Below are 26,486 nucleotides of genomic sequence, written 5' to 3' on the forward strand. Positions count from 1 at the left end.
AAAAAATCACGGTGCAGGCATTTTAAAGCAGTAAACACAGATCAGCTTTGAAATAATTCAAGAGGTTTGTCACAGAAAAAGAAAACTTACCAATTTTATATATACTTTCTTTCAGAAACACTCTCTTGTCAAACAAAATAAAAGCCAACTAAAGATAGAAATTTCTTCTATTCACAAACATGAGAGCAGCTATACATCAGGAACAGGAAGAAACCCACTGTCACTGCTGACACGCATATAATTGCTGAATCTTATCTCTCTTTCTTACACTGCCTGCAAGAACTGAAAAGATGAATTACAAGAGGCACAGGAACAGCCAAATTGTGATGTGCAGGGACATCAGGGAAAAAAGCCTCAGGAAAATTCCCTTAGGGATGAGGAGAGAAAGTCCATTTCTGATGCAGCAGAGGACCACATCCAATAAAAATGAAACATGTTCTCCTACTGCTTTTTCTCCCAGAAGAGATGGCTCCTCTCCCCATTAACTACTGCAACTGAATTTATTTTGTTTTAAAAAACTGAGCTCAAAATAGTACCTTGACATTTAAGCATGAGCCATATATTATAATTGCAGACTATACTTAGCATTTGGCTCAGTAAAATCTGTCAGAGACTAGAAAGTTACATACAGATAGGACTCCTGATACTACTGAGCTTGTCTTTTAATGCATTTTTCCCCCTTTTCTCCTCCCACTCCAAGAACTATGGGGAAAAGATTGTATTATTTCTCACAAACTACCATGAAATGCTAGTTTTGGTGCAGAGAATCATCACAGTCCCCTAGGAACCAAAAGACCCAAACAAACAAAAACCCCTTTGACAACTCCTTCCTGCAATTTTCACAAGTCAGTTGATGATGCTCTAGATTGTCAGAAATACCTTTTTCCATATACTGCAAAGACAGGACAAGGAAAATTGGCAGATGCTATCCTCCCTCTGTCCAAGGGCTGCTCAGAAAATTACTGCTGCTTCCTTTTTGTGACAGAGATGATTTTTTCAACATTTTTTATTCTGTTGTTGTGGGGAGCAAGAGGTACTAAACAGAACCTTTGAGAAGTCAATTTTTATGTTATGAAACAAAACATCACACTTCCAAAAGTCCCTTTTTTGCAAAGGGAACTACTTCCTGTGGGAACTGTGGCTGAAGAGTTTATAACTTCTCTTGAGGGAACACAACCCAGATAGATTTTCCTTGATGGTTTTGGGGTGCTACAGGGTTCAGAAATTTTGGTTTTGTAGCACTGCAGGAGAGGTGGTTTAGGAATGCCCCCAAGGTTCCAAGCTTTCACAAAAGTCCTGTAGACATTGATGCTGTGTGCACCCCCTCTGAGCTGCTGGAAGGGGACATATGACTGCTGTGTTTACTTGTACATAATTTCCTTACACAACCACTGATGAAATCCACACTGCCACTGTGCCTGCTTCAGAAGCTGAACACATTTCTGCAGGAGATGTCACTTAAAAGCCATCAGGGGCATGAATTTTAATGAATCTATCAGGTTACCCATTTGAGATATTCCCAGCAATGGGATAACCTAACATTTGGAATAGCTAGCATGAGCTAAAAATAAGAAGAGTCACCATTCAAGATCAACCTCTGGAAAAAGAACAGCACATAGTATAAATATTCAAGAGGAGTGTACTTGGGATAAATTATTTCTTCAGATGGAGCTCCACAACTGTATTTCACCATACTGAACATCATTTTGTCAGGAATGAGCAGTCAAGGATCTCTCTCCCCAGACAGATTGAGAACATCTGGAAAGACCCTCTTTAAAGAAATAGGAGCACTCAAAAAAACAAGGTTAAAAGGACTGTCTTTTGATTCACACAAACATTATGCTGTGGTTTTAGATTTTTTTAGAGCAGTCTGCATATATGCAATAGGCCTGGAGAAACTGGAGGGAAATGATTTTGAAAGACTGCTTGAAATGAAGCTATGTGAAGCCTGTTGGAGGAGAATAAAATTCTGACAAAGGCACTGCATCTGGCTCTGGAGCCTTAAGTACAGGAAGAACATGGACCTAATGGAGCAGGTCCAGAGGGGGGTCACACAAATGACTGGGGGATGGAGCACCTCTCATACGAGGACAGGCTGAGGGAGCTGGGGTTGCTTAGCCTGGAGAAGGCTCCGAGGAGACCTAATTACCACCTTCCAGTACTTGAAGGTGGCCTGCAAGAAGTCTGGAGATGGACTGTTTACAAAGGCCAGCAGTGATGAGGGCCCACAGTTTTAAACTAGAGAAAAACAGATTTATATCAGATGTTAGGAATAAGTTCCCCAGAGAAGTGGTTGAGGCCCCATCCATGGAGACACTCAAGATCAGGTTCGACAGAGCTCTTGGTGACTTGATCTCATTAAGCATGGCCCTTCTTACTGCAGAGGGGTTGGACTAGATGATCTTTTTAAGTCCCTTCCAACCCAGATGACTCTATGACTCTTTAAAAAATGCTTCTGGTGCAGCAAGAGACTGAGGATGTTGTACCTGCAGCCCAAAGGAAGGACAAGCTATGCTGACTGACAAATCACAGAAATTCTATCTTTGTGTACACAGCTATAGAGCAGATGTTGTTTTAATCACAGAATTTCTTAGTTTGGAAAAGACCTTCAGCATCATTGAGTCCAATCATTGGTTTCACACTGACAGCTCCCTGACTAAACCAAATCCCTCAGCACAACATCTCATCACTATGAATTGCCAGGGTTGGAAAGGATCACCAGGATCATCCAGTCCAACCTTCACCCCAGCATCCTTCATCACTAGACCACAGTATCAAGCACCACATCCACTCTCCTTTTAAACACCTCCAGGGATGGCAACTCCACCACCTTCCTGGGCAGCCTGTTCCAGTGCCTGACCACCTGCTCAGGAAAGAACTTCCTCCCAACAGCCAACCTAAACCTCCCCTCATGCAACCTGATGCAGTTTCCTCTTGTCCTATCATTAGTAACTGGGGAGAAGAGACCAGCTCCAGCCTCACTACAACCTCCCTTCAGGTAGTGTAGAGGGCAGTAAGGACCCCTCTCAAGCCTCCTCTTCTCCAGACTAAACAAGCCCAGCTCCCTCAGCCGCTCTTCTTAGGTGATGTTTTCCAGACCTCTCCCCAGCCTTGTTGCCCTTCTCTGCACCTGCTCCAGCACCTCAATGTCCCTCCTATACTGTGGTGACCAAAACTGGACACAGTACTCGAGCTGTGGTCTCCCAAGTGCGGAGTACAGGGGCATAATCACCTCCCTACTCCTGCTGGTCACACCATTGCTGATACAGGCCATACATATTAAGAATTGCATGAGAAGGGAAAGCTAGTTTAATGTGCTATCATTTTGAAGTCATGCTCCAGCCTAATGCAAAAAACTTCAGACCCAGGTATAGCAATCAACTGCTGTGTTGTGAAATGAATGCTGCATAACCAAAGCTGAGCAAACGAATGAAAAGACAACTGAAAAATTTATTTTGGCTCAAGAAGTGCTAAATGAATGACAGTAAGTCAGTTATCCTGAATTCAGAGGAGCAAGCAGAAAAGTTTCTAAGTGACCTCTCTTGTAGTGGAATGAAGTAAATTTAAGGGATGGAAGCCAGAGGCATTTCCAAATGTGTGGATAAGTATTTTTTTGCTATATGCCTTTTAGGGAGGTTAAAATACTCCATTTTCTCTGCCCTTAAGTTTCAGACATAGTTTCAATGAAGCTATGTGAAAAGCACAACTCCAAGATAGTCAAAGAGCAGCTCACAGATCTCAGCCTGCAACCTCTTACAAACTTCACTGTCATTCTTCTCTGCTTCACTTACAACGTAGTACTAAAATACATCTGTTTAAACAGTAATGTTCCATGGCAGCAAATGAAGTGTACAGTATCTGTAATTAATAGATGAGGGGCAAGCAACTGATGTAATTTACCTGGACCTGAGCAAGGCCTCTGACACTGTCCTGCACCACATCCTGGTCTCCAAGCTGGTGACACATGGGTTTGATGGGTGGACCACAAGATGGATAAAGGACTGGCTTGATGGCCACACTCAAAGACTGGCTGTCAATAGATCCATGTCCAAGTGGAGGCCAGTAACAAGCAGAATCCCTCAGGGATCAGTCCTGGGACCAGTCTTCTTCAACATCTTTGTGGGTGCCATAGACAGAGGCACTGAGTGCAGCCTCAGCAAGTTTGCTGACAACACCAAGCCGTGTGGTGCAGCAAACAGGCTGGAGGGCAGGGATGACATCCAGAGGGACCAGGACAGGCTGGAGAGGTAGGCACAAGCCAACCTCAAGAGGTTCAACAAGACCAAGTGCAAGGTCCTGCATCTGGGTCGAGGCAATGCCAAGCACAAATTGAGGCTGGGCAGTGAGTGGCTGGAGAGCAGCCCTGAGGAAAGGGACTTGGGGGTGCTGGTGGAACAGAAGCTCAACATGAGCCAGCAGTGTGCACTTGCAGCCCGCAGGGCCAACCAGAGCCTGGGCTGCATCAGAAGTGTGGCCAGCAGGGTGAGGGAGGTGATTCTCCCCCTCTACTCCGCTCTGCTGAGACCCCACCTGGAGTACTGCATCCAGTTCTGGAGCTCCAATTACAAGAGGGATGTGGATGTGCTGAAGCATGTCCAGAGAAGGGCCAGGAGGATGCTCAGACGGCTGGAGCAGCTCTGCTATGAGGACAGACTGAAAGAGTTGGGGCTGCTCAGTCTGCAGAAGAGGAGGCTCCAAAGTGACCTTCTTGTGGCCTTCCAGCATCTGAAGGGGACCTACAAAGAAGCTAGGCTATCAGGGAGAGGACCAGGGGGAATGGAGCAAAGCTGGAGATCGGTAGGTTCAGAGTGGCCGTGTGGAGGAAGTTGTTGAGCATGAGAGTGGTGAGAGGCTGGAATGGGTTGCGCAGGGAGGTGGTTGAGGGCCCATCCCTGGAGGTGTTTAAGGCCAGGCTGGATGAGGCTCTGGCCAGCCTGCTCTAGGGTAGGGTGTCCCCAGGCATGGCAGGGGGATTGGAACTGGATGATCCTTGTGGTCCCTTCCAACCCTGACTTATTCTACAATTCTAAAGTGGTTTTTTTGTGTTTATGTTTTTTTCTTTGGGCTGTGTGGTTTTTGTGGTTTTTTTTTTTTTTTTGGTTGTTGTTTTTATTTTTGTTTGTTTTGTTTTTGTGGGATTTTTCCTTGTTTGTCTGTGGTTTTTTTTCTTTTAATGAATCCTTTTACAGAAGCAAATCTTATAAAATGTCACAAGTGGTGTTCTCCAGGGCTCAGTGTTGGGACCACATTTATTAGCCATCTGGACCAGGAGACTGAGCACACCCTCACTTACCTAATGATGCTGTGGTGGAGGGGCAGCAGCCCCAGAACTGAGGCTTCACCATGCCTCTACATGCCCAGACATGTTTTTCTGCCAGGACCCACGAGGCAGCAAACAAGTTGTGTAACACACACACACCCAGCCCGTGTACCCCTGGGGTCCGCCCAGCTAATCCCCTATTGGGAGGTCCAGGCATGTCTGTATTTCCTATTGGGGCAAGGTTTGGCTTACTGCCAACCTGATTGGTCATTTTAGATGTCCAACGAGCCACGAATCTTGGCCCAGAGCCTATAAAGAGGGGTGCATAGCAGCACCACGTGGTCAGTTCTGTCTGCTCAGACGGGCCAGACTGTTTACCAGTTCAGAAGCTTAGAGCATTTAGACTCAGCTCTGACCCACAGCAGCATCCTGCTGCACTGACCTGCTTGCATGGCCTAGACAAAGGATCAGGCCTGACTCACCTGCAAGCATTACAGAGGCTCACACCTCATGCATTGGTCTCAAGGCGCAGTCATGCTACCTGCGAGCCCTTTGAGAAGCAGAGCACATTCATGCCTGCACCACACATATATGGGGAGGGACCCCCTGCCTAAAGCCTAGAGCCATCTTGATTCAGCTACGGAGTTAAATCTCCATGCAGCACGGCATAGACCCTGCAGCCCGGCATAAATACTGCTTGCCAGCTATCCTGTGACTCTGGAAAGACCCAGGCCCAGCAGACCCTCAGACTGTCTGCAAACCTGCAAACGCAGCCTGCTAGCTGCCCAAACCGTGTCAGAGGTTACATGGACAAATCCTTCTCCTGCACCTGGAATTCTGCCAGCTGACCATCACTGGACACGCACAGCATCCAGAAGCCACAGCACCGAGGCAGAGCCCACTTCACCCCAGGAGAGAAGGTTAGAGAAACTCTATTTACCCCAGAGACTGGGAAGACTGGGAAGACTGGGAAAACCTTTATCACCCCTTGCAAGCCGGGACAGACTCCAGCTATACCAAGACCCCAAATACTGGGCACACGCTGAGACAGATTCCCAGGAGGGTGATTAATGATTAATACTCAAGAGCATCACACCTAAGTAAGCTTTGATACCTTTGTAATATAAGTTATCTCTATCTGAAGAGCACACACAGTTTCAGCCCCTACTGGGCAAACACTAGAGTGGTTAAGAGGCATTAAGCCTAAGGAATCTTTCGCTCTGTCAATAATTGTTCATAATTTGATATTCCCATTTAATAATCAATCCCTGTAAATATATCCCAAAGCTATTTTCATAACTTTGCAACGAACCTGATTTCATAGTGGTTGGGGATGGTGTAAATTTGTAAATATTAATTTTAATAAATAATTTTATAAAAAATCAAAACCGCCTCAAATTAATTTCTCACCTCCCCCTAACAGGGGAGGGAAAGAGAAATCCCCTCCAGGACAGATGCTAAGCTAGGTTGGAATGTTGATTTGCTGAAGGGTAGAAAGACTTAGAAGAAGCACCTGGACTGGCTGGATTGATGGGTCAAGGTCAACTGGATGAGGTTTGATAAGGTCAAGTACCAGGTCCTGCACCAGAGTCACAACAACAATGCTACAGGTCTGACTCGGAGTGCCTGTAAAGCTGCCCAGCAGGGGAAAAATATGGCATTGTTGATCCACACATGTCTGAAAATGAGCCAGCATGTATGCCCAGATAGCCAAGAAGGCCAACAGCATCCTAGTCTGTCTCAGGAACAGTGTGAGCAGCAGGACCAGGGAAGTGATTGTCTCCCTGGACTCGGCACTGGTGAGGCTACACCTTGATTACTGGGTTCACTTTTGAGCACCTCACCACAAGGAGGACACCAAGGTCCAGGAGAATGTTCAGAGAAGGCAAAACAACTGGTGAAGCATCTGGAAAACAGGACTTGTGAGGAATGGCTGAAGGAACCGGGGTTGTTTAGCTGGAAGAAAAGGAAGCTGAGGGGAGACTATGTGAAAGGTCATTGGGGCGAGGCAGATGCTCATCTCTTCTCCCTAGTATCAAGTGATAGGATGAGAGAAAGGGCCTCAAGTTGCACCAGGGGATGCTTAGGTTGCATATTACAAGAAGCTTCTTCACTAAAAGAGGTCTCAAACCCTGGAATAGGCTTCCCAGGGAGGTGGTTTAACCCTCATCCCTGGAAGTGTTTAAAAGATGCAGAGATGTGGTGCTGAGGGACATGGTTTAGGCAGCAGACTCAGTAAGATCTTTTAGTCCAACCATTATCTAACTCTAAAGGTCTGTTCCAAACAAAATGATTCTATGATTCCATGTTGGGCCCAAGACTTAACACTTCTGGTAATTTTTATGTTGCAGAACTGCATGTCTTCAGCTGTATTGAGGTTGCAGAACCCAAGCTTGCTCAGGAAACACAGGCTGCAGTTTTTATGCTAACCTGTCAAACCTAACTCAAAAGGTAAGCATTATACTGGGAGTGCAAAAGACAGAATGTTCCATGACTACTTTGCAGATATGAAAAACAAATCTGTTCAATTTGATTAATGGTCATTTCTAAGAGATACATACCAGATAGGACAGATCCCTGTCTGGCAGAATGGAAAATTGAGGAAAAAATACTTGAAATTGGAGGATAAAAGTGCTGTTCTCCTTCTACTTCCACTATAAAAAGAATCTATTGGTGAGTATGACATTATAATGGAAGCATCTCATTGCCAAGTTCATGTAATTCCCCAGACAGTATCTCACAGAATGCTACAATGTTGAAAGGGACCTCTGGAAATGTAGCCCAACCCCCCTGTCAAAGATCACCTAGAGCAAGTTGCACAGGAACATGTCCAGGAAGGCTCTGAAAGTCTCCAAAGGAGACTCCAACTTCTGGGCAGCCTGGTCCCATGCTCTGGCAGTCGCAAAGTTTTTGCTTATGTTCCAGTCAAACCTCTTGTGTTACAGTTTGTACCTACTGACCCTTGTCTTATGTCCTATCACTGGACACCACAGAGAAGAGCCCAGCCCTCATGGCTTCCACCTTTTATGTACTGATCAGCACTGATAAAAGATTCCCCATCAGCTCCAGGCCCAGCCTAGAGAAGGTCCAGCCCCAGGTCTTTCAGTGTCTCCTGAGATGCTCCAGTCCCCTCATCATCTTTGTGATACTCCACTGGACTGTCTTCAGGAGCTCCCCATCTCAAACTAGGGGGGGCAGAAGCAGACACAATACAGATATGACCTCACTAAAGCAGAGTAGAGAGGGAAGAGAACCTCCTCTGACCTGCTTGCCACACACTACTTGATGCACCCCAGAATACTGTTGGCTTTCCTAGCCACAAGGGCACATTGCTGGCTCACAGTGAACTTTTTATCCACCAGGTCTCCCAGGTCCTTCTCTGAAGAACACCCATCCATCCAGGCTCACACTTTCCATCTAACATCCTTTGTTTTGTGACTACTGCTGTAAGATTTACACCAGGCTTTCCTAAAACATACCACCTCAGTACTGTAACTTTGTAACTGAAGAGACTTACTATAAAATGCAGTTATCTCTACTTTTGTTTCACTTAATTTCTACATGTAGGAGGATACCATATGTAACAAAAGGTAAGAAAACCCCAATGTAACACTTGTATGGATGACGATGATCCTACTTTATGGCTTTGAAGAAATTAATCAGAACTGTTTTTGCTGAGGTGAAAACAGCCATCTCAAGCTATAATTTACTGAAGTTCAAGCCTTTACGCTGGATAATCCTTCAGCTGTACTGACAAAAGGATTTAGTTTTCCAGTATACAGGCAATATACTACATACACAGCTATAAACTGGTCAGTAGATGTTATCACACCACTCGTGGTGGCGTCATTTAAGTGTCATCATCTATGGTGCATAAGCTATCAGTGATTTTATTACTCCTCTGCTTCAAAATAATTTGAATGTAAACAAAGTAGAATCATAAAAATCACAGCAAATAGGTGCTATAAAATTATTAGGTCACAGACATTTACTTTTAGTACTGGAGAACAGAGAACATCCAACTCAGATTCCACGATAACGTGCTCTAGCAAACTTTGACCCAAGCCACAATCTCTTCTTGGCAAGTACATCAATAATGAGACGACATCTATTTCCCCATTATTTGACTTCCACGTTGTGAAAAGTCAGGGCAACGGTAAGGTAGAGCATTATGACTTTGCTGATAAGGGTTCTACTGTCAGATTTCTGATCAAGCCACTGAAGGACTTAAGAGGACTGTCATGGTAATATAAAGAGTTGTATGTACAAGAAGCCCACCAGATAGATTTTTACAGGATGGCAGACATTTATCAGGAAACAAACCAGGACTTTGTGAAAATGGCTAAAGGCAAACGTCACAGGTTATTGTATAAACTACATCAGCACACTGCTCTGAGAGACTTCTCAAAAGTAAAACAGTTGTCACTTGTTGGTCAAGTTAACTGGACAGGGCTGTGTGATAGGTTGGACTGGATGATCTTGGAGGTCTCTTCCAACCTGGCTGATTCTATGATCGTTTAGTCCTACTTCTGACAGCAACTCTGGCTGGCCTGACTTGGATATGCTGATCTTGAAATACACTGGGAAGAAATGCAGTAAGAAGAAATCAAGAAAGTCCTAAGAGGTGTAAGTGCAAGATATATAGCCTCCAGATGAAAGATGATGACTGAAGGACTTCTAGCAAGGCAGGCAGAAACCCATTGTAACAGAAGCTAGGTTTACATAGTTGTAAACTGGAAATGTGTGGTTAAGAGCCTAGAAAGAATCGTAGAATCAACCAGGTTGGATGAGACCTCCAAGAGCATCTAGTCCAACCCAGCACCTAGCCCTGTCCCATCAACTAGACCATGGCACTAAGTGCCTCAGACAGGCTTTGCTTCAACACCTCCAGGGATGACAACTCCACCACCTCCCTGGGCAGCCCATTCCAATGCCAATCACTCTCTCTGCTAACAACTTCCTCTTAATATCCAGCCTAGACCTCCGCCTGGCACAACGTGAGACTGTGTCCCCTTGTTCTGTTGCTGGTTGCCTGGCAGAAGAGACCAACCTCCACCTGGTTACAGCCTCCTTTCAAGTACTTGTTGAGAGCAATGAGCCAGAGTACACCCCACTGAGACCATAGAGCAGGGACACAGAAACAGTGAGCCTCACCAGCCCATGTCCTCCATATCAACCACTTGGTGTTGGCTGCTGTCATATACTCTATTAGAGCAGGGATAAAGACACCAGCACCTCTTCTAGTGAATAATGCAGATGCAAGTAGGAAGCTCTGCTCTTCCAATCACACATTTTGAGGACTTTTCTACATGTATGCCACAGAAACGTACACAGAGGTAGCAGTTACGTGTCAAAATCAGAGAAGAAATACAGTCCCATTTGTGGTGCTCAAATCAGTGAAGCCAAATGGTGTGTCCACACATCTCAGCTCACTCTCTAGAAATCCTGCCTCCTTCATGGCAGAAGTTGAAGAAGGCAAAGGAAGCCAGGCTGCTAAGAAGTCAGACGTCAATCTTGTAAGGTAAGAATTATTCTTCCATGCCTCTAATTTGAGAATCACAGAATACTCACGTCTTATTAAATGAAATCAATCAAGTTGTGTTTGGACATAAGTGATACATAAATGTTATGTATTCCAAAACACAACATCTTTCTCGCTTGAAAAACGAGACTCTCTAGCTGGAAGGTACCTTTGTCCTACATTTCCTGATTCTCCATGTGCAAAAAGGAGTGTCCTTTCCCACCTTTCACCTCAAAGAGCTGGAATGAAGACAGGGTGGCTACCTATCTGAAGTATCCGGCACAAGGAAATTTAGTAATGCTGGTTTCAAAGCTGAGTATTAACTGGCTGCAACAAAGTGAAAAACAACAAACACCCAGATTCCTAAAGAACAAAAATCACACATTAGTAAATACTGGTTCAGTATGTAAGCATTATTTCCAAGCACACTGAAAGTGCAACCCTTTAAGGGGGAAAGCCCCCTCTATAATTAAGAGATGATGTATCACTGTGCATAACTGCAAGAGAGGCAGAAAAAGGCCATTTATCAGAAAGGTGCGAGAAGTGTTTTCAAACACAGCTTATGTGCAATTCCCTGCACAAGGGTGACTGAATAAGTATGCTGACAACTCTCTAACAATGTATGTTTTCCTGATGATTGCCAAGGCATAATACAACCAAAACAATACTTAAAATTCCATACCTTGATTATTTCCACCAGCTGATCCACACCACTGTCACCTGGAAAGATTGGCTGTCCTAGTAACAGTTCGGCCAACACACAGCCTGCAGACCACACATCTAGAAAAGTGGAGGACAGGAAGAGTTATCATTAAAAGGTATATCACAGGATGTTAGGGGTTGGAAGGCACCCAAGGAGATCATCGAGTTCAATCCTCCTGCCAGAGCAGGACAACACTATCTAACACAGATCACAGAGGAACACACACAGACATGTATATATGGTAATTTACATAAACCCCAGTAATGTTAACCTAATTAATTTATTCTTTGCCACATTTAACAATGTATATAATACAGCTAAAACACAAAACACATCTCTCTCCTATGCATTAATCTAGAAAACAGTGGTATGCGGCATGAAGCAATGTTCTTAAAAAACAAGCCATGAAAAAATGAGAAATAGAAAACAAATGTTAAATGTCATAATATATTGACATTAAAATTTATACAAGTAGGGACAAGACCTGAAGACATTTGCCATCTGAAAATTAAGAACTTCTCAAAACTCTGTTGTTTTAGAAATATCACTTTGGTCATGAACTGTGCATCCCTATCATCCAGTATCATGCCTGCTGTTTTCACTGTTTCTTAACGTTCAATAGACTCACTTTTTCATCCACACATTGTCCTGGAGTCCTGTATACCCCAAAATTCCTCTCCCTCTGTGGTTTGAATGGCAGAGGAAAGGCGCAGAAAACCCAATTCCCACCCCCCCACCCTGCAGGTGTGAAGGGGGCAGGAGCAAAGGGCCCTTGGGGCAGGAGCAGTGCCCATGCAGTGCCCACGCTGGTGATGGGCTGTGGGCTTCGTGCCTAGGAAGTGGTAACTCTGCCCTTTGTCTAGGAAGAGTATAAATACTGGGGGACTTCCCGCCTGAATAGTTCCTGCAGAAAGAGTCCCCTGGCACTCCAAAGGACAAGCTCCTGAGGGACAGGACCGTCCCTGCTTTGGACAGCTTCCCACCATAAGCACCCCCTTTATGCAGCTTGATAGGCCTTAAGGAGCCCCGGATGTCTTTTGAAAGAGAGACAGCTGACACGCATCTGGAGCGCCCTTTCTCTCAGACAGCCTGGTACACCTGTGAGGAAACTTGGCTCAGCCTCATTAATAGTGGGGAATGCTATGCTTATTTGCTTAGCCATTTTCATCTCCTGACTTCTGAAATAGTCAAATTTATCTTGTAAGATCTTCTCAAGCTGAATCTGGTAATTAAAACTAAATTAATTTCTGTATATAGTTATGGGGGCAGGTTTCAGGAAAATAAAATAATTCTATTTTTATATATATTCCCATCTCAGCCACCTGAATACTCTGCCTCCATAACACACATTGAAAGCAGATGAATGAGTACTCCATGTATGTAATGTCAGGACAAGAAGTAATGTCTTTAAACCAGCAGAGTGGAAGTTTAAACTGGATGTTGGGAGGAATTTCCTTACAGTGAGGGTGGTGGGACACTAAAGCGGGTTGTCCAGGGAGGTTGTGGATGCTCCCTCCCTGGAGGTGTTCAAGCTCAGGTTCGATGAGGCCTTGAGTGACTTGTTCTAGTGGGAGGTGTCCCTGCCTATGGTGGGGGGTTGGAACTGGGTGATCTCTGAGGTCACTTCAAACCTAAACCATTCTATGATTCTATTACTTGTATCCTGCAGTACATGGTGAATAAGGGATCTGAGAGACTGACTTTCCAACTCAGTCACATTGGGACCTAACCTTTATGGTAATTCCATTTCTAAACTTGGATGGATGACAGAACTGCAAGTCATAGATCTGGTCAACAGCATCTCTAGAAGTAGCCACTGACAAACATTCACACATATACCAAAAGCCAAATGTAGTCACTAGCAGCTACTTCCTTATGATCTGCTACAGATCTATCTTACATACATAGAAATAAGAATTACTATGACAGCCACTCAAAAACACATTTCACTGTACTAGAGAATTGTGCTAGTTTGAGCCTAGCTGAGATATTTTGGTGAGAACTACTAGATGATAGGCTGTGAAAAGGAAACAATGGTGACGGCTGCTGCACTCATAGGCTTGCTGAGATGTATAAACACAAGAACACAAATATAGATAATAGAGTCTCTCTTTGGGCTTTGGGCTGCACTTCTCTCTCTAACCTAAACTAATCCTTCTGCTTCCTAACCCCCCTGGCCAACCTTCCAAACTCACCTTGAACGCAAGGCAAAGTCTGGGGTAAGGTGGAGGGGTGGGAAGGACATGGAAGGATGGTTGGGAGCCCGTCCCGGGGACTCCGGCTTCTGGGAAGGTTGTTGTGTTTCTGTATTACTATTGGACTTGTATATTTCATAGAATCAACCAGGTTGGAAGAGACCTCCAAGATCATCCAGGCCAACCTAGCACCCAACCCTGTCCAATCAACTAGACCATGGCACTAAGTGCCTCAGACAGGCTTTGATTCAACACCTCCAGGGATGGCAACTCCACCACCTCCCTGGGCAGCCCATTCCAATGCCAATCACTCTCTCTGCCAAGAAGTTCCTCCTAATATCCAGCCTAAACCTCCCCTGGCACAACTTGATACTATGTCCCCTTGTTCTGTTGCTGGTTGCCTGGGAGAAGAGACCGTTCCCCAACATTTCTGCATATAAGCTGTATATCTTGTAAATATCTGCTTGTATATTGTGCTAAGCTGTAAATATAAAGCTTTATTCTTCAATTTCCAGCAGCTGAGTCTAGTCTGGGTGATTTTCTTAATTGTGGGGGACAGGTAACACCCAAACCATCACAAGAATACAGCATTATTTTTGAAACATAGTTTGAATTGCAGTATACAGTGCATGGTAGATGTTTGTGAGAGTCTGCTTTAATTGCACACAAAACACTTAAGATTAAGCTGCTTCACAGTAAAAGCATTGCACCTAGATGCAGAGAACTGTTCAAAAGACATGACTGCAAGGCTTGCTAGGAAGTCATCGTTTGCTCAATGTATATTTGAAACCTTACAGTGACATCTAACCTCAAACAAGCAATGCCTAACAAAAAATTCATAAAACCTACAACACTGTAATGCCCCCAAAGAGGAAAGAACAAAACCAGACACCTTCTACCTTTCTCTGAACTCTTGCCTAATTTCATGAGCTCATCAAACCTTTCCTCCTCCTCCACCAGGCCCCAAAATAACAGTAGCATCGCCATGACTCAAAACCCAGAAAACTAACCTCCTGAGGTCTGTTCTAACCTGAGATAACCCACATTATGACAGAGATTTTTATGCTGCTAGTACATTTAAACTATGCCACTGGAAAGCAGGATACTCACAACACTGTCAGCTACGGCTAAAAGTCTAAGTAAGGAAAATGACAGTTCTCTAAACAGTCTGTTAGCACTTTGTCACAAGCACTGGATATTGATGCAAAGAATTAAAAAACCCCGAACAACCAAACTATCAAAAATTCAAGACTGCTAACAAAAGGATCTGCCATTTAGAACAGATTCATCCTTACCTCATTACCAAATTAAAAAGAGGGGCTATGAAGAACCCACTTCTCAAGAAAGATATGGTTCAATGGGACAGGAAAAAAAGCACTTATTGATGAAGCTTCCAAAATCCCTCAAAAGTCACCTTTACAGTCACTTAAAGTCAAATGGATGCATTTTTTTCGTAACGCCTTAATACAAACACCACATCAGGGTTCATCCTAAAAAGTTAGTCACAATACAAACAGAAATAACCTCAGTTTTGAGCCCTGAATTTCAACTAGCAAACATACCAGACTGTGCTTTCTCATCTTTTACTCATATGCACTAAAAGCTGAGATACACACCAAGGTGCTAAGATCTCTTCTGGACAACAAAAGGAAGTATCACAGGGGTTTAAGGCCAGGCTGGATGAGGCTGTGGGCAGCCTGCTCTAGGGTAGGGTGTCCCTGGCTATGGAAAGGGTGTAGGAACTAGACGATCCTTGTGATCCCTTCCAACCCTGACTGATTCTATGATTCTATATAAACAGCATCCAACTGCTAAAATATGCTCTGACAGGCTCTAGCTTTTGGATGGACACAACAAAAGATGGATGCAAAGAATCACGTTTTACACCATCCCGTGAATATTGATTTTATAGGAAATGCCACAACAGTTCAACAGAGGGCACAACTTTCTTCAGAGGTATTGAAGAAAAAGATTAAAGATACTAAGCAGAGCACTTAAAAGGTCATTAAAAAGCTGATTCCTTTAAACTTAGTACAAAGGATAAATGTTATCCTAAAGCTTCAATCCTTATTTTGCACTGAAAAAGAAACAATATAGGGGAAGGAAACAGGTATCATAGAATTATAAAATCAACCAGGTTAGAAGATACCTCAGAGATCATCTAGTCCAACCTAGCACCTAGCCCTATCCAATCAACCAGACCATGGCACTAAGTGCCTCAGACAGGCTTTGCTTCAACACCTCCAGGGACAGCAACTCCACCACCTCCCTGGGCAGCCCATTCCAATGCCAATCACTCTCTCTGCCAACAACTTCCTCCTAACATCCAGCCCAGACATCCCCTGGCACAACTTGAGACTTTGTCCCCTTGTTCTATTGCTGGGTGCCTGGCAGAAGAGACCAACCCCCACCTGGCTATAGCCTCCCTTCAGGTAGTTGTAGACAGCAACTTGTAGTTATTGAATGATATCAGCTGGAAAAGGCTTTTAAGAGTATCAAGTCTACTCATTACTTGACTAAAGTATTTGACAGAGCATACACAACCCAAAGCTGACATAAGAATTATTCAGCATCCACAGCTCACTTCTTTTTAAATTTCTGAAACTACATTAGCATCTTTCCCTTTTGCTTTAGACTGTGACTTTAAAAAATAAATTTAAAATAATCTTCCACTTTGGCTACTCCATAAAGTTGGCTCTGTACTGATTTATCCTTTACCAGTCTCCCTAAACGCCTTTTCACTCCACTGAGTCATTTCAAACAAGTCTGAATGTCAAAAGTCCTTAATTTTGAGAAAATGGTGGGGAGAGCATGCTGCACTAGGAGAGAAGGGCTCAGTCCCTGCAGGATGCACTGGGTGTTTCCTTACCCTGCCAAACTGCAGCTGCAAAGAGGTCAAAGAACATACAGGTCTTATTGTGGCCTTCCAGTATCTAAAGGGGCCTACAGAAAAGCTGGGCAGGAACTGTTTAGGATATCAGATAGTGACAGGACTAGGGGGAATGAGGCAAAGCTGAAGGTGGGGAGATTGAGAGTGGACGTGCGGAGGAAGTTGTTCAGCATGAGACTGGTGAGAGCCTGGAATGGGTTGCTCACAGAGGTCGTTGTGGCCCCATCCCTGGAGGGGTTTAAGGCCAGGCTGGATGAGGCTCTGGCCAGCCTGATCTAGGGTAGGCTGTCCGTGGGCATGGCAGGGGGGTTGGAACTACATGATCCCTGTGGTCCCTTCCAACCCTGACTGATCCTATGACAGGTCCTTGGTCAAGCAAGAATATCAAGCAGAAACAGCAGAGTGTACATGAGAAAGGCAAGGGCATGGCAGGGGAAGAGAAAGAAAGGCCAAAGGTCATGAGGAATGAGCTGGGGAAGTCTGAGGAATGCATTCTGGATTTGTGACAGGGTTATTACATCAATAGTACAACAAATCTATGAGAAACTTAGGTAGAGAGAGTGATTCGCCATTGCAATGGGCTGCCTAGAGAGGTGTTGGAGTCACTGTCCCTGGAGGCGTGCAAGAAAAGACTGCCTGAGGCACTTAATGGCATGGTCTAGTTGATTGGGCAGGGCTGGGCACTAGATTGGACCGGATGATCTTAGAAGTCTCTTCCAACCTTATCAATTCCATGATTCCTGCAGTGAAATTCTGGGCAATTTAATGCCTTGTTGAAATGTCTAATTTCCCTTGATGCGTTTTGCTAACACTTTAAACATGCACTGAAACAAGCTACAGGCATTCCAAATTCTCCTTTTTTCCAGAAGTGTAATTTCACTGACTTCCAAATTAGGTGTTGGGCAACGTTCCCTGGGCAAGGAAGTGAACAAACCCTTGAAGCATCCTCAATGAAAGCCAGAAAGCAGAGGCAGCTCCAAGCATGGACCGCAACAAAATACAATTTACACTGGTATTTATACAGCTCTGGGGAGCAATGTACAATAAACAGAGACACTTCAGCTCTGCTGAAACCTGACAGAATTTATTCCATGGACTTTAATTGGAATAAAACTGGGCTCCAGAATAGTTTGCCTTCCCCCACCCCCATCTTTGAACCTTGCATTTTAAAATTTATCTTCCAAATTTGGACAGTCATATTTTTCAAGCCTAAGGTAAACAATGTACTAAATTCTACATTTAAAGACAAATTACTTAAGTGATAAAGTAGTTAATATCAGGTTTTGACATCTCCTTCCCAGACTGTTTTATGCCTTAGCATACTTGCAGTTAGCTGTTACAGGCCAAGAATCTTTCAAAGTAAACCTCCAGTGCAATTACCTGTTCACAACTGGGTAATAAACAAGGTAAGAATCATAGAATCTACCAGGTTGGAAGAGACCTCCAAGATCATCCAGTCCAACCTAGCACCCAGCCCTGTCCAAGCAACAAGACCATGGCACTAAGTGCCTCAGCCAGGCTTTGCTTCAACACCTCCAGGGATGGCAACTCCACCACCTCCCTGGGCAGCCCATTCCAATGCCAATCACTCTCTCTGCCAAGAAGTTCCTCCTAACATCCAGCCTAGACCTCCCCTGGCACAACTTGAGACTCTGTCCCCTTGTTCTCTTGCTGAGTGCCTGGCAGAAGAGACCAACGCCCACCTGGCTACAGCCTCCCTTCAGCTAGTTGTAGACAGCAACGAGGTTACCCCTGAGCCTCCTCTTCTCCAGGCTGCACACCCTCAGCCTCTCCTCACAGGGCTGTATTCCAGGTCCCTCACCAGCTTTGTCACCCATCTCTGGACACGTTCCAGCACCTCAACATCTCTCTTGAATTGGGGAGCCCAGAACTGGACACAGTATGGTGTGGTGCTGAGTACAGGGGAAGAATAACCTCTCTTGTCTTGCTGGCCACACTCTGCCTGACCCAGGCCAGGATGCCATTGGCTCTCCTGCCCACCTGGGCACACTACTGCCTCATGTTCAGCTACTACCTACTAGTATCCCCAGGTCCCTCTCTGCCTGGCTGCTCTCCAGCCACTCTGTCCCCAGCCTGTAGTGCTGCTTGGGGTTGTTGTGGCCAAAGTGTAGAACCCTGCACTTGGCCTTGTTCAATCTCATCCCATTGGCCTCTGCCCACCCATCCAGCCTGGCAGGGTCCCTCTGCAGAGCTCTCCTACTCTCCAACAGATCAACACCTGCTCCTAACTTGGGAACCTTACCAAGTCAACAGATGATCCTTACGCCAAGCTAGTTGGGACAACATGAAATTTTAGGAGAAAATCATAGAATCAGTCAGGGTTGGAAGGGATCACAAGGGTCATCTAGCTCCAACTCCCCTGACATGGGCAGGGACACCTTAATAATGAAAACTACTGATTTTAAGTAGGAGGAAGTAAGCAAGGCTACATTCTTCATAGATTCAGAGAAAGCCTAAATACGGAGAGTAAATTGAAGTGCCAGCCAAAAGCACCCTTCAGATATGCTTATTTCTGATAGTTTCACACATTAGAGTACCTTTTGTAGACTGAGGAACACTACCAACAACATTATCACATACACTACCTAAACTAATTTAAGCACACATTCATATAGCCTCACAGAACACAAAACTTGTCTTAATTTGTTTCTAGTACTTTCTCAGTCTTCAGTTGTTAGCTGAATATTAACTTGTGCAATGTCATCTGCAGAATTCCCTTGTGTTTTGAATATCATCACAGTATTAGAGAAGGTAAGAAAAGGAAAATAGGCACCTGGCATGACAAATTGCAAAATAAACCCCTTAGCTTTAATTCCACAAACAGGTTCTACCTGCCAAATGACAGAGCGCATGGTGCTTTTCACTGCTGGTTATTTGAAACCATCTTTAGAATGTCAGAACAAGAGGAAAAAAATTGATTACAGGCACACATGCTACTAAAGCAGGAGGGCTTGCACATCAAGCCACCAAAGAGCCACAGATTATGGAGAGAGAATAAGGCTGAAGCTGAAAATCCTTAGAAAGCCATGCCTGTTCCAGTATTTGAAACAAAAGCTAAACAGCTATCTCTATTCTTCTGCAGTGAAGAGATGACATTACCACGACAGGTTATAGTCCAGGTCAGTTAATGTATGCATATGCTGATTTTCAGCATTGGAAGCTGCCACCTAAGACAGAAGCAAATACTTTTATACCGTTTGCCAACAGGTTTGGGATTCATCATGGTTCTTCCCTAAGAAACTGAGACAGTACAATTATGCACATCTTCAGAAAAGCTTATGCTTCAGACTGCTGAGATTAAATACTCTCTCCTTCCTTCCATTTTAGTGCTCATTAGGAAAGTGAAAGAGTAACTTCATGATACTTATTTCTGAAGGGAGAAGCCACACAGATCAATCTTTCCCTACCAGTGGCTATAAATCTTCCCTCTGAAATACTCTCAACTCTCACCAGCCTGGAGAGCAGCAGGCTCCTGTTCTCAAAGTACTGCCACATTCTTATGAGCCCTCTTCTGGCAAGTCACCTAACCTAGTAAAAAAATTGTCTGTTGCTGGTTGCCTGGGAGAAGAGACCGACCCCCACCTGGCTACAGCCTCCCTTCAAGTAGTTGTAGAGAGCAATGAGGTCACCCCTGAGCCTCCTCTTCTCCAGGCTGCACACCCCCAGCTCCCTCAGCCTCTCCTCACCAGGCCTCTCACCAGCTTTCTCACCCTTCTCTGGATGCATTCCAGCACCTCAACATCTCTATGGAATTCAGGAGCCCAGAACTGGACACAGTACTCAAGGTATTACAGAGCTAAAGCTTAACTGCACAACTTCTTTTTAAGCAAGTGGATGATGTGGCAACAGACACACCTGCCCCCATCGCTGCACTTCAGCACCTGTGTTTAACCCAGGATGTTAGATGGCAATGTGGGCAGTCATCCCACAGTTTTTCAGCAGGAAAGCAGCACTCATGTGACCAGCATAGGCAACGACATGCCAACAGCATACTCTGGGGTAGTGCAACACACAGACCTGCAAGGAAGAAGCTTCAGCCAGAACAGTAAAGGGACAGCTGAAGGGGCTGGTGTGCAAAATCCTCTAACTACCTGCAAATCAGCCACAGAAACAAAAGTGCTGCCATCCTCAGTAAGCTTTAGAGACATGCAGAATTCACAGTCAAAGGTGCACAAAGGCCCAAACTCTACAAGCTATGAGGGCATCCAAGTGACAAAAATGCTTGTGCCTGACCACTGAAAAAAATCCCTTAAAATCATTAAGACAGGCAGACAAAGCTCTGGATTAGTAGCTATTTGGCAACAGGGATTACAAAAAAAAAAAAATCAAATGGTTTATTTCCCAGTGCCTTGTTTTTAATAACAGTCCCAGGTCTGCTGGATGACACACAGAGAAGCACTAATCACAGTACAAGTGCCCCTGCCAACCCAATGCATTCTATGATGCTACTCTTACTGCCGTATATAAATACCACACTAATGCAATGCAACAAATAGTGCCCCCTGTTGCAAGTTATTTTTAAAGGGACCTTTTGGACTAGAATTTAAGTTGTGCTTTTTGATGAAATACGGAAGATCATAGAAGTATGCCAGTTTACAGTTCTGTCGTGACATACAGAATGAAAAGACACATCCTACATCCAACTGGAGTTGCTGCTGCACTGGAGATGACAACCTAGACAAAGCCAGACAGATTAATACAACTCCTAGTTACACACTAAAGACAACTAACTACTGAAGTGGTCATGATGCAGGCTGGCCATATACTGCCAGTCTTGGGCCACCATGGTGTCACTGCTTAGGCTTAAAAAGCACCTCTTGCTTAGAAATGCCTCCAGTAATAACTATGAGTGTAGCACTCTGAAATGTAAGCCCTGTAGTAACATTAGCAAACAACAAAAGTGCGCTAGTTTGAGCCTAGCTGGGATATTTTGGTGAGAAGAATTAGATGATAGGCTGTGAAAAGGAAACAATGGTGATGTCTGCTGCACTCATAGGTTTGCTGAGAAGTATAAAAACAAGAACACAAATATAGATAAGGGAGTTGCTCTCTGGCTTTTGGGCTGCACTTCTCTCTGTAGCATGACTAATCTTTCTGTTTCCTAACCCCCCTGCCAATTCTCCAAACTCATCTTGAATGCAAGTCAAAGTCTGGGATAAGGTAGCGGGGTGGAAAGGAGGCGGAACGGTGGTTGGGAGCCCCTCCTGGGGACTCTGGTTTCTGGGAGGGCTGTTGTGTTTCTGTATTACTTTTTGTCTATCTCTGTCTTTAGCTGTATAGATTGTAAATACCTGCTTGTATATTTTGCTAAGCTGTAAATATAAAGCTTAATTCTTTAATTTCCAGCTTGGCTGAGTCTAGTCTGGGTGATTTTCTTAAGTGTGGGGGGGGGACAGGTAACACCCAAATCATCACAAAAAGTCTTCAGAGAATAGCAGGATGACTCACAGGTAACGTGAAAGTAAATTTGACATAGAACACTTTTTGGCCTTATCTTCTTCATGGTTTTTATTTTTTATGTCATTTTAAGATTTAAACAGAGAAGTGAAGATTTCCACCTTACATACAAGCTCAGTTCGTTACCACACCAAGCACGCCTTTTCATGCAGTAAAAAACTACTATATAGCACAAAAAGGCTAATGTGCTAACAGTTCAGAAGAAAGTAAGAACAGGTTTACATTCAGAACAACAACAACAAAAAACAAAAGAGTTAAAATGCACTATCATAAAACTGAAGCATTTCGCAGTTCCCTACACTTCAAACTATGGGTCAAGTAATGATAATTAAATGTTCCTTCCCCTCCCTCTCTTCTAAGAAACTTATCTGTGCTTGTTGGCTGGTGTACAAATAATGCTGTTTGAGAAACTCTATATGAAACAGAAAGGTTTTCACTGAGTGCACTCTTGCTGCCTATCCAGAAAGTGCTAAGGAATGCCCTGGTATTTATCACCATTGGAAACACCAGCATTACGAAACTAAACTTCTAGAATTTCCAACATACTGCAGAATATTGGGAAGTTGCAATCTAAGTTTGAGAGCCGAAAAGTAATAAAATGCTTTTGTAAATGCAAAATTTCTTTTGAGAAGAAGTGGAGGGAAGGAAGGACAGAATCATAGAATGCATTTGGTTGGCAGGGACCTCTAGAGATCAACCACAACATTCTGCAATAAGCAGGGATGTCCTCAACTAGATCAGGTTGCTTTAAGCCTCATCAAGCCTGACCTCCAATGTTTCCAGGGATGAGGCTTCCACTACCTCCCTGGGCAACCTGTTCCAGTGTCTCACTGGCCTCACAGTAAAGAGCTTCTTCCTAATGTCAAATCTAAACCTACCTTACTCTAGTTTAAAACCACTGCCCCTTGTCCTAATAGTCCCTCCTCTCCAGCTTTCTTGTTGGCTCCATTCAGGCACTGGGAAGGTGGCCATAAAGTCTCCCCAGCACCTTGTCTTTTCCAGGCTCAATAACCCTAATTCTCTCAGCCTGTCTTTGCAAAGAGAAGTACTTCAGCACTCTGATAATTCTTGTGGCGCTCCTCTGGATCCTCTCCATGTCCTTTTGTGCAGAGGGCTCCAGATCTGGTACTCCAGGTACCTTGGAAAGAAGGAATTATCTGCTGAACTTCATTTTCAGCTTATTAAGTTTCAGAAAAGGCAGTTTTGGGGAGAGCATAAGAAAGTATGAATAATGACTGAAATTCATGATGTTTTTGGCAAGTGGAAAAGAGATTCCTCACTTAAGATACTATTTCTGTATGAGCAGTTTTAGAAGCCAACAGATACGAACACAACAAATGGAAAAAGCAACTTTAACAAAGGTCTGGAAAAAGAAGTGTACAAGTCACACAGTTGGAGCAAGAGACTCTGCATAAGCTTATCTATAAAGCAGTCTCTTCTGGTGACACCTAAAAATACTTGGTTTATGCAGTTATCCACTAAAACAAGTTGTCTCAGTGCATGGTGATAACACAGCCGAGCCAATCTATTAAGTTGCAGCTTGAAACTAGGATCAGACACCTTTCTTTCATTCAGAAACTGCCACCACTTTGCTTCTACCTGGGCTCTGCTACTTCTTGGACTACACAGCAATCCTGACTCTACTCACTAATTCAGTGGAAAGTTAACCTAAACAAAAGTCTCAACAGCTGAAGCTGAATTGGTGTATTAAATAGCAAAATGTGAGAGCTCTCAGAAGCAAGAAAGAGCAGGGCTGGGGCTGCCACTTTTCACAGCATCACAGTATTATCAAGGTTGGAAGAGACCTCACAGATCATCAAGTCCAACCCTTTACCACAGAGCTCAAGGCTAGACCATGGCACCAAGTGCCATGTCCATCCTTGCCTTGAACAGCTCCAGGGACGGCGACTCCACCACCTCCCTGGGCAGCCCATTCCAGTGTCCAATGACTCTCTCAGTGAAGAACTTTCTCCTCACCTCAAGCCTAAATTTCCCCGGCGCAGCCTGAGGCTGTGTCCTCTCGTTCTGGTGCTGGCCACCTGAGAGAAGAGAGCAACCTCCTCCTGGCCACAACCACCCTTCAGGTAGTTGTAGACAGCAACCAACCCTTAAATAACTTCTGCTCTTTGTGCCATTCCTTTCCCCAGACTTTGTATGGTTCCTCCTGTCTTTTTTCTACCAGGGTGATAAGCAAGTGTTGCTACAATACATGCTGAAAAAAAATTAACAGAAATCAGCAAGAGCAGGTATTATCTTCAGGAGCACTTTTTCCCCCAAATAATTGTGGAGTTGACAGAAGCCAGCCAGCCACTGAGTTTAACACTAACTAGAACATGCTAACTTTAAACAGGGTATAAATAGATTCTGCCAAGACTTGATTGTGTTCTCAGGCCTTTTGAAGATACTAAACTTTGTCTAAGTGTGCTAGTTTGAGCCTAGCTGGGATATTTTGGTAAGAAGAATTAGGTTACAGGCTGTGAAAAGGAAACAATGGTGATGGCTACTACACTCATAGGCTTGCTGAGATGTATAAGAACAAGAACACAAAGACAGATAACACAGAGTCTCTGTCTGTCTATGGGGCTGCACTTCTCTCTAACTTAACTTGCTACCTGACTAATCCCTCTGCTTCCTAACACCCCTGGCTGATTCTCAAAACTCACCTTGAACATAAGACAGTCTGGGGTAAGGTAGAGGGGTGGAAAGGAGGTGGAAGGGTGGCTGGGAGCCCCTCCTCCTGGGGACTCTGGTTTCTGAGAGGGCTGCTTTGTTTCTGTATTACCTTTTCAACTTGTATATTTCTGTCTATAGCTATGTATATTGAAAATGTCTGCTTGTATATTGTCCTAATCTGCAAATATAAAGATTCATTCAATTTCCAGATCTGCTGAGTCTAGTTAGGGTCATTTTCTTAAGTGAGGGGAGGCAGGTAACACCCAATCCAGCACACTAAGTTTGTAATCAAGGCACAACATTTAGGAATCTGAGAGCCCATTCTCATCTCCTAAGCACTAGCACTCAGGAGCCATGGGAATATCTTGGCTAATAAAAATTGAAGCAATTACCCAGAACCAGCCAACATACTGCTGCTCATCTTTATGAACTGTCATTTTGCTGTTCATGTTTAGGACTCCACTGTAAGAATACATGGCTGTACCCTGTCCTCTGCCCAAACCTCCAGCTTCCCTAACATTCTTCTTCCTAGTCTCTTCTCCTGAATAACAAGTCATGGAGGTTTAGGTTGGCTATCGAAGAAGCTTTTTCACAGAAAGGTTTCTCAAGCTCCCCAGGGAGGTGATTAAATCCCCACTCCTGGGAGTATTTACAGAAGTGCAGAGATGTGGTGCTGAGGGACATGGTTTAGCAGCAGGTTTGGTAGAGTCAGATAATGGTTGGGCTAAATCTTAAAGGGTTTTTTCAACCAAAATAATTCTGATTCTGGCCTTGAATACTGCATCCAGTTCTGGTGTATCCATCATAAGGACACAGAACTGTTGGACTGAGAAAAGAGGAGGGCCACAAATATGATCCAAGGGCTGAAGCACCTCTGCTATGAGGATAGGCTGAGGGAGCTGGGGTTGTTCAGCCTGGAGAAGAGAAGACTCTGGAGGAACATTTTAACTGCCTTCCAGTTCCAGAAGGGAACCTACAGGAAGGCTGAAGGACTTTCTTAGCAATAGGGAAAGGGGAAATGGTTTTAAGTTGAGGGAAGAGTAGATTTAGACTGGACCTTAGGAAGAAGTTCTTCAGTACAAGGATAGTGAGACTCCAGAATAGGTTCCCTAGGGAGGCTGTAGATGTCCCCTCCTTGGAGGTGTTCAAGTTTATGTTGGATGAGGCCTTAAGCAACCACATCTAGCTGAGAGGCATCCCTGCCTTTCACAGGGAGGTTGTAGTAGATGATCTCTAAGGTCCCTTCCAACCTAAGCCATTCTATGATTTTATCTCCATGTCACAACTAAGTGTCAGGTATTAGAATGAAGTCATCTTTGCATTCAGAATAATAAAGGACAGTAACAGTTAATAGAATAAGCCAAAACAGAAAAATATGCCCTACACAATATATTTAAATCATCAAGAGAGTTTAAAGTAAGACATTAGGCCACATTTTTCCTCCCACTAAAAACTAATTAAAGCCAACTAAGTTATGGAATTATTTGTGTCTAAACCACAACATATCAAAAGCAGCAGTTGATTATTTCTACAGTCATATTTTAGTTAAGTCATTAAAATGGCATAAGACTCATATCTACTTTTAAATACCAAAACCACCTGGATTTTTCTGGTCTGAAATCAGACTTTCTCAAACACATAACTCCCCCTCCCAACCCTTTTATAATATAGTTGGCTTTTAAATCTCAAAAGGCCTAGAAATCACAGCATCATTACACAAAATGTGTATGTGTGATATGTGTGATGCCACTTGCCACTTGGAGACT

General features: G+C 44.0%; 1 protein-coding gene across 2 annotated transcripts in view; it reads right to left on the bottom strand.

The window, feature by feature from the left end:
- Positions 1-26,486, bottom strand: part of GSK3B (glycogen synthase kinase 3 beta) — a 180,520-nt gene that overhangs the window by 42,762 nt on the left and 111,272 nt on the right. For both annotated transcript variants that reach the window (XM_064143375.1, XM_064143374.1), the window contains exon 7: positions 11,464-11,561. In XM_064143375.1, coding sequence (XP_063999445.1) covers positions 11,464-11,561 — 98 coding nt within the window. The remainder of the gene's footprint in view (positions 1-11,463; positions 11,562-26,486) is intronic.

The sequence above is a fragment of the Pogoniulus pusillus genome, chromosome 5 (assembly GCF_015220805.1).
Source record: "Pogoniulus pusillus isolate bPogPus1 chromosome 5, bPogPus1.pri, whole genome shotgun sequence".
NCBI classification, from domain to species: domain Eukaryota; kingdom Metazoa; phylum Chordata; class Aves; order Piciformes; family Lybiidae; genus Pogoniulus; species Pogoniulus pusillus.